At 57.1% G+C, this 8,541-nt stretch overlaps 1 protein-coding gene across 1 annotated transcript in view; it reads right to left on the bottom strand.

Moving 5' to 3' along the window:
• SHISA8 (shisa family member 8) overlaps window positions 1-8,541 on the bottom strand; it is a gene marked incomplete at its 5' end in the record, with an annotated part of 9,087 nt that extends 546 nt beyond the window's left edge. Inside the window, 4 exons of the mRNA XM_017737741.1 lie at window positions 3-39; window positions 575-715; window positions 820-944; window positions 8,270-8,541. Coding sequence (XP_017593230.1) covers window positions 3-39; window positions 575-715; window positions 820-944; window positions 8,270-8,541 — 575 coding nt within the window. The remainder of the gene's footprint in view (window positions 1-2; window positions 40-574; window positions 716-819; window positions 945-8,269) is intronic.

Here is an 8,541-nt window from a genome sequence, read left to right on the forward strand (position 1 = left end):
GCCCCCGACCCCGCCTGTAGAAGTCCTCAGTGGCGCTCTCTGTGGGGACAGGGGTGCAGGGTCACCCCTTCATGGACACCCCCTTCTGCTGGCAGGGGCTGTACCAGGGAGGGTGCAGTGGTGGAGAAGGCTGGGATGGGGCCGGAGGAGGGATTCTGGGTGCTGGTTGGCTGGGGGGGGATATTGGCAATGAACTGGATGGGCAGTGCTTTTGGGAGATCCCGGGGAACTGGTTGCTGGGCAGTGCAGTGTGTCCATGTGGATCCTGAACTCTGATAGGATGGGCAGTGCTTTCGGTCTGTGTGGGATCCTGCATGCTGGTTGACTGGGAAGTGCAGTGGATCCATGGGGGACCCTGGGCACTGACTGGCTGGGCAGCACAGCAGGCTGGTGGAGTGGTGGAGGAGCTGCTACAGTTTCTGCTGTGAGCAGCCACCCCAGGAGCATTGGGAAACTGGGATGCTTGTCCTGCCTGTGCCCCTTTGTGAACCCCATGCCCCTCCCCACTTATTTTTGGGGTCAACAGGGTGCATGTCCCCGGCACCATCCCACCCCACACGGCAGCGACACTCACCTCCAACCTTGAGCGTGGTGTAGGAAGTGTAGTCCGGGGCTGACAGGGCCAGGCTGCTGGCCAGCGGCAGACGCTTGCTGTGGCTGTGGGGCCGCCCCAGTGAAGGGGCAATGGCCACCATGTTGTTCAAGGGTGGCTTGTCTGGAGGGGCAGAGATGGGTGGGGGCTCAGCCAGAGGCTGCGCCCTCCCACTGCCTTTATTCACTCAATGAAACTTATTTTTCCCCACCACACCAGCGCCTTACCTGTGCTGTTTCTGGGGGGCCCCCGGGCCAGCCCCTCGCCCAGCGGGACCTGCACACCCCCCATGAGACTGTCCATGTTCTCAGAGGGGCTGTGGCCTGGTTGCTTCAGCAGATCTGTCAGTGTCCTGGAGAGGAGGTGAAGGGTTGTTAGAATAATATCCTGCTCCCCTGGGACCTCTAATGCATCCCAGTCCTGAACTCTGCTCTTTGAATGCAGATCCAGGCAGCCTGGGGCTAGGAAAGGGCCACTGGGAGAAAAGAGTGCATCCAGGCTACTAATCCAGCTTTTGCAGGGGCGCTAGCAAGTCTCTCTAACAGCTAATTGGGATCTGGCTGGGGCTGAGCCCTCCCAGAACCAGGGGCATCAATGAGTGGTGAGGGAGATGCATGGCTTGGAGCGGGCTGCAAGGGTACAATGAACTGAGACAGAAGAAACTGCTCTGATGGAAGCTGGAACAACACCTCTGGGATGCTCCCCTGGAGCGAGAGCCTGGTAGAACAGGCAAGAGGAGGCAACACCTCCACTTGAGTCCCTTTGAAACAGAGGAGACCCCAAGGAAGGGATTAGAGAGGCCACTTGCGCCCCTTCGGGCAAGGAAATGAACTAGTGACAGCCTCCAGCGCAGGCGCTCTCTGTGCATAACACCCTCCTTGTAAGTAACAGCATTAAACATTAAACACCATTACATAAGATAGAGCCCTATTTCGTTTAACATTCATGGACAGAGATGCTGCAGTCCCACCTCGGCATGCTGGCAATGCCAGAGCGACGCATGCTGGCAGTGCCGGAGCAGGGCCCATTGGACACGCCAGAGTGGAGCACAGCGGTGGTGCCAGAGCAGGGCACGCTGGCAATGCCAGAGTGGGTCATACTGGCAGTGCCAGAGTAGGGCACACCAGCAATGCTGGAGCCAGAGCAGGGTACAACAGCAGTGACAGAGGGAGCACCTTGGCAGTGCTGGAGCAGGACCTACCCACGTGCCGCTGCAGCCTTTGGCAGCAAGTCCCAGGACAGGATGAGATGCTCCTGCTGGCGCAGGGCTTTGTGCTGAGAAGACACACCATTCCCCCTGCAGAGACCATCCCTGCATGACTGCAAGAATGCAGGGGTGTCCACTCAGGGCTTTTTTTGGCTCGCTAATCCCCAGCTCACTGTCAGCATGCCTCGCGCCTCGAAGGCTCTGGCTGGCTCACAGACGCACACCATGAGCTGTGGCAGGAGCTGACGGTTAGCAAGTGGTTGGATGATAAAACAGCAGATTAAACTCAACATGCATAAATGCAAATTGGAGAGGAAGGGGGGGAATAATCCTGACTTGGTAGATGTGTCAGCTCATGGCACCGGAGTGCTCAAAAACCTAGCAAATGCAGTGCACGGAATTGCCAGGAAAAGCAGTGAGAACAAGGGACAAAGCAATGTATTGTGCCTCGGGGATGCGTATGCTTGTGGGGCCCTGAGGGAGCCTTTTCCCTCCCAGTTTGGACCGTCGATATCACAGGGCAGGGGCAAGAGCAAAGCTACAAGGAAGTGTCACTTGCCCAATGGGTTAATTTCACATCATTCTTGGGAAGCTTTGGGAAGCAATCCCTCTGGGATCACTTCATCTCCAGATGGGCCAAGAGAACGCTGATAAAGCTGAAGAAATTGAAACGAGTGAGGAACAAACCCTGGCAGCCAACCAGCTGGAAGGCAGCTTGGTGGAAAAGGGCCCGGGGATCCTGGTGGACACCAAGTTGACCATGAGCCAGCAGAGTGCCCTTGGGACAAAGGTGCTGAATGGTCTCCTGGTCTGCACTAGGCAAAGTGTTACCAGCAGGTCTGAGGAAGGTGGTCCTTCCTCTCTGCTCAGCACTATTAAGGCCACACATGGAGCGCTGGCTTCAGCTCAGTGCAGGAGAAGCATGGATGTACGGGAGAGAGTCCAGGGAAGGGACACAATGATGGGACTGGAGCATCTTTTATATGAGGAGAGGCTGAGAGAGCTGGGACTGTTCAGCCTGGAGAAGAGAAGGCTTTGGGGGATCTTATCAATGTGCATGAGTATCTGAAGGGAGGGTGCAACAAGGACAGCATCAAGCTGACAAGAGGTGACAGGTGCAAACAGAAACAGGAAATACTGTTTAAACAGAAGAAACTTTTTTTTTCCTGCAGGAGTGATTAAATGCTTGATCGGGCTGCCCGGGGAGGCTGTGGCATCTCCATCCTGCAGCTCTTCAAACCCTGCACCTCCCCAGGAACCTTCCTGCAGCGGACTGACCCAACCAGGGTTCCGGCCGTGGATGCTGCACTCAAAGGAACTCTGGGCACAAGCCTGGGTGGGCAGTGGGCTGTGTCCAGGCAGGGCAGGGGGAGGCAGGTCCCCCAAGGCCATGGGTGTGGGCTGTCAACTCGAGGAGCTGCTGCCCTGTCAACTCCCACCTTCCCTGGGGTGCACTGCTCACCAGCCCCTCCCCACTGGACACTGCCTGCTCTCGCTTGTCCCTGGGGCCAGCGCTCAAACAGGCTTGTTTCAACAGGAAGTTCAATGAGATTTGACCTATTTTTTAAATTATTTTTTCTTTTCCTCGGGTCTATTTATGAAGCTTGAGCAATCCTTTATCTATGACTTCTCTCCACATAAATCCATCAATGCTCTTTCTCATAAGCGTGCCCTCCGTGCTGACTGCTCGGGGCATGTGGACATAATAACGATTAACAACAACGGCTCGAGCAGCAATTAATGAGCTATTTTGCTAAGGGGAGAAGCATGCACGAGTCCCCAGCACCAGCAACACTTGGATTCACCCTGCCCTTGCACCACGAGTAGTGCCACCGGCCAGGCCTGCACCCCTTCCCTGGCTCATCCTCAGGTGGTGAAGTGCGGAGAGGGTGGACATGGAGGGTGACACTATAGAGGAACTGTTGTCTCACTGAACATCACCTTGGGGGTTTTTTGAGCCTCAGTCTGGTCCTGTGGCTGGGCAGGATGAAACCACCTGGTGGTCTGGGGCACCAAGATGGATCTGGAATGCAGATGGAAGAAGGGAATGGAGAGCTGATGCAGCTTTAGACCTGCACTGCTCATTTGCAAAAAGTCCTGATGAATGGTACTGCTGAAGCCTCCATCCACACTCTGGCCATGCGTACATGAGGCCACGTGTGAGGGTGGCTTGCCACCCAGCTTGCCTGAGCACAGTGTCAACTGGGTGGGTGTGCAGCCACCTCCATGGCAAGCCTAGTTCTGCTAAAGGGTGCAACCAAGATGCCACAAACCAGCCTAGTGCAAGACCTGAGACCAAGCACAGAGGCAGATCCAGGAGCAATAATGAAGGAGGCCAAGAGAGCTTCACAGTAGAAGCCATGCATGAAGCACTCAGTGCTCCTGATCCATCCCCAAGGGATGTGCCTGTGTGGGAGCAGGACGGTGACCTGGCACAGCAGCTCAGCCCAGGGGCTGACTCCCTTTTGGGAGGCCCAAGCTCCATACCTGGCAAGCCCAGCAGGAGAGAGGCTGCAAGTCCTGGCAAGGGGCAGGGAGCAATGGGAGGAGACAGGAGCACAGCCTCCAGAAGAGAGATGACAGACTGATGGGGTGAAGTGACATTGCCATGAGCTGGAGTGAACCCTTGGAGGGGACACAGAAGGTGGCAGCCACTGGATGAGCGGGGTGATGAGGTTTGGAGCAGAGGTGCAGCGTTGCAGGAGGCGCAGAGCATGCTGCAGCTGCGGGTGAGCATCCCGGCTGGTCACACCACCTCTGCACTCAGTGAGGGCCTCATCTTCACCTCCCAAGGGAGACATTTCCCACAGCTTACAGTGTGCCTGCTCAGGGCAGGGGTGCCCATCCATGCAACTGAGCAGCACAGGCACTGTGGCACACCTGCCCGGTGGGGCTGGTACACTCAGGGATGCTCAGGAAGGCGTAGGGTTATCAAGGTGTCTGCAAAACTGGAGTTGCAGTGGTGGTATTGGAGCTTGGGCAAGTTGGAAATGAGCCTCTCCAAACATTTACATTCAGTCTAGAGACAGACCTCCAGGTCTCCTTCCCTACTGGAGATGGATCCCCTTTCGTCCCCCAGAGAGCCAGGGCAGCATGTGATAGCACACCATGCTGCCTGCAAACACTTTTTCTAGATCTTCACCACTATCTGCTACCATGGACATTGACTGCAGGCATGGCCCCGGACTTGAGCATTGCCAGAGAAACACACAGCACAGCTGGATGCACAGTGGGGCCAAATTTTGGGACCCCAAATAGCATGGGGAGACCATGGAGACCAGGGAGTGAAAAGTCAGCACTGAGCACTCACCTACTGCAGCTGCCAGGGCACATGCTCCTGATAGCTCTTTTACCCCTCTCCAGAATCCCCACTACTCCCTAGCAGGCTGCTGCTTGCCCAATTCTTCCCATAGGGTTGTTCACACCAGCTATAAATTTGCAATTCCCACCCAGGTGGTTTTCTGGGAGAGGTCCGGCGCACGTGCTTGCTCTCAGTGTAATGGGCACAGACAGATCCTGGAGGCCCCCAAGGACCCAACGTCCTCGGAGATCCGGGGACTGAAGAAAAACACGGGCAGGTGTTACTGACTCAACGCGGGGTTTGGCCAGGCTAAGTGAGTGCCGGGGACAGATGCCAAGCATGAGCTGAGCAGGAAGGAGAGGGGATTGCAGGAGCTGCCATAAGGCCCTGCAGGAGGAAGGCGGATGAGGATGGGAGGACAAACCAGGTAGCTGCAGTTGCTTGAGCACCCACTTCCCTGGGTAGACGAGCAGCCAAGTCCATGAGGAGACAAAGACATGTAGAAGGCGGCCAAGGTGTAGGGGTCTCAGGACGAGCTGGACACAGACTCAGGTGTCTCCATCAGTGAGTAGCTAATGGACTTTTTGCACCTGGTCACTCTTCTTGGGTTTGGCCCAGGACCAGAACCATGACAAAGAACATCTGGAGGTGCAGAAGTGGTTGACCTTACCTCCAAGGCAAGAAACCTGCAAGCAGCAGTGGTGGGAGCTGTCCAGGGCAGCACAAAGTGCTCCCAAGGAGCGGAAAAACCCTGACAGGAGGGAGGGATAGGAATGGAAACCAAGATGACCATGCAACAGGGAGCTGGCCCAAGGCCATGATGCGGTGCCCAAGGAGCAAATGAGAAGCTCCTACCTGAGGCGCCGGGAGAGAGGCGAGGTGGCACTGCCCATGCCTTGGGCCACGTGTGGGTACAGTGGCAAGGCAGGTAGAAATAGCCCTGCTGTCTCAGAGGCACCAAGATGAAACATATTCCCCCAGCGTCCCAGGCACAGTGGAATGGAGGTGACAGCATCCCTTTTTGGATGCTGATGCCATGTACCCGGGCTTTGGCACTGTCTCCACCAGCCCAGCTCCCAGGAAGTCATGTCAGCCTGGTGTCTTGCCTGGTTCCTGGGGCTCTGCACCTGATGCACCACTCCTGCCCTGCCAGGGCTTGCCAGTCACCACCCCAGTGGAACCAGAGCTGCTCACGGCTTGCACGGAAGGACACAGGGCGCAAAAGAGGGCAAGACTTCTCCTGACTTCTGCAGTCCCAGTGGAACCAGAGCTGCTCACGGTTTGCACGGAAGGACACAGGGCACAAAAGAGGGCAAGACTTCTCCTGACTTCTGCAGTGATGGAGGTGCCCTTCTGATTTTCTCCCTCTAAGGTGGACGAGGAAAACTCGCCTTCTCCCGATCTGTATGCTAGTTCCCCAAAGATCTGTGGCTTTAGGGAGAACAGGCACCTATCTCTCCAAACTCACTGGGAAAATTCAGGCTTGCTTGAGTAAGAGGGAGGGGGGACAAGGGGAAGCATGCGGCACCAGCAGCGCAGAATTGAGGCTACCCACAGAAAACAGCCCCTGGTGAGTGGCAGCAGTCCCACCAGCATCTGGTGATGGGAGAAGGCAATACCCAATGGCAGGGGATAAGGACAAGGGTCTGGGTGTCCCAGGGTCTGACCCCTCCCTAAGCATAGTATCTCCTTCCCAGGAGGTGGGGGGGATGACCAAAAAAAGACGCGATGGCAGGCGAGTGGAAGGGGAGTCAGGAGGCTGGCAGAGGCCGTATTGATCCTGTCAAGGTGCCAGCACTTCCTCAGGCAACGCGGGGGGAGGCGCGGGCACATAGCAGCACACAGCCAGGCTCCCTGCCAAGGTGGGGGCACAGCATGGATCCCCCTGAAACTGCCTCTTGTGTCTCAGGAGGGTCCCATGACCCTCCTCCGTGCCTCAGTATGACCCTCCTCCAGCCAGGGGTGGTCTGCCTCTGCTCCCCCGGGTGGTTGCAAGAAGCAGGGTGGGTCTTGATTTGGGGCGCAGCACCCAGTGGCTGCATAAGTCCCAAATGGGCAGGGGAAAAAGGTTGCCTCAGGGGAAGGAGACAGTGTGTTGGTGCTGGGGGTTGCAATCGGGACAGCTGCCTGATCATCCCAATGAAATAATTTCCACCAGCCCTGCTTTTTCTTTTTTTAAAAGCTAAAACCCCTTAACAAAATGGCATGAAAATGGGTTTCTCTCCAGGCTTGATGTCCTCACTGGGAAGATGCAAAGTAGAGCTCCAAAATGAGGAGAGAAGCGTGCACTGGCAGCGGGAGGGAAAGATGCACTGACAGCCACAGCAGCAGCACAGGAATTGGGGGAGATACGGGGGGTTCTCCAGTGCCAGTGTGTCTGACACCTTGACCTTCCCCCCGCCAGCCCTGTGCTCAGCCCCAGGAGCGGGCTGGAAAGCCAGGGGTTGGAGCCACAGGGCATGGTCTCCGGGATGAAGCTGCTCAACTTTCTACTGGAGGGTGCGCTCCAGGGGGTGTAAGAGCGTGAACGCCCCCTGCAAGGGCGGTGTCCCACGCTGGTGCACAGAGCAGACACCAGGGCACACCCATGCATGCGCACACACACGCGTATGCACACGTGTGCACACACGCACACGGAGCTGGTGCAGCAGCCACGGTGGAACTGTCATAGCCACCTCCTCTCCCCCAGCACTGCCAGCAAGGCTGAAACCAAGGGGACTGCAGTCCAGAGTCACCCCACATGTAGTCAGACCCGGTCTCACCTTCCTGAGACATTGGGAACCACGGATTTGTTGGGGGGGGGTAAAGCCACGTCCTATAGCTCACATGTCACCCACCCCGCTGGCTGGTGGGGTTGGCACTCCTGAGCCAGGGACATGCCTCCTCAAGAGACAGAGCAGGTCATTTTGAGAGGAGATGATTGTACAGCCACCCCTTCTCGTGAAGGCTGTCCTGGTTGCCAGCCCTCCCTACCAGGACAGGCTGATGGGTTGCAGCCAACCCACCCCCCGGTGTCTCAGCATGCTGGGACAGGGATTTTAGGGATCACCTCACCCTCTTGGCAGTCCCAAGGTGAAGCTATGGCTCAGTCTATGCAATGGGCTAGGAACATGAGCTGCCGCCCATGGGGAGATGAAGCGGGGAAGGTGGGGGGAACAGACCCCTTTACCTGGAGACGGTCATCTCTGTCTGGGGACCCTGTGCCTTCTCCAGGCCCAGCTTGGTGAAGATGCCTACCAGCACCATGATGGCCACCACGCCGCAGATGATGTAGACGATCATGTTGGTCTTGTCACGAGTGGGGTCCTCGGGGGTCTCGTCCACCCGGGCAGGCGGCTGGCCCGTGTTGACCCAGTTGGGGGTGTCGTAGTTGGAGCAGCCACTCTGGTCCAGCCGCCCAGGCTTGAACTGGCAGGCGAATGGGTACCCGCCGGAGCCCGC

Source organism: Corvus brachyrhynchos, unplaced genomic scaffold (assembly GCF_000691975.1).
Source record: "Corvus brachyrhynchos isolate BGI_N302 unplaced genomic scaffold, ASM69197v1 scaffold56, whole genome shotgun sequence".
NCBI lineage: Eukaryota > Metazoa > Chordata > Aves > Passeriformes > Corvidae > Corvus > Corvus brachyrhynchos.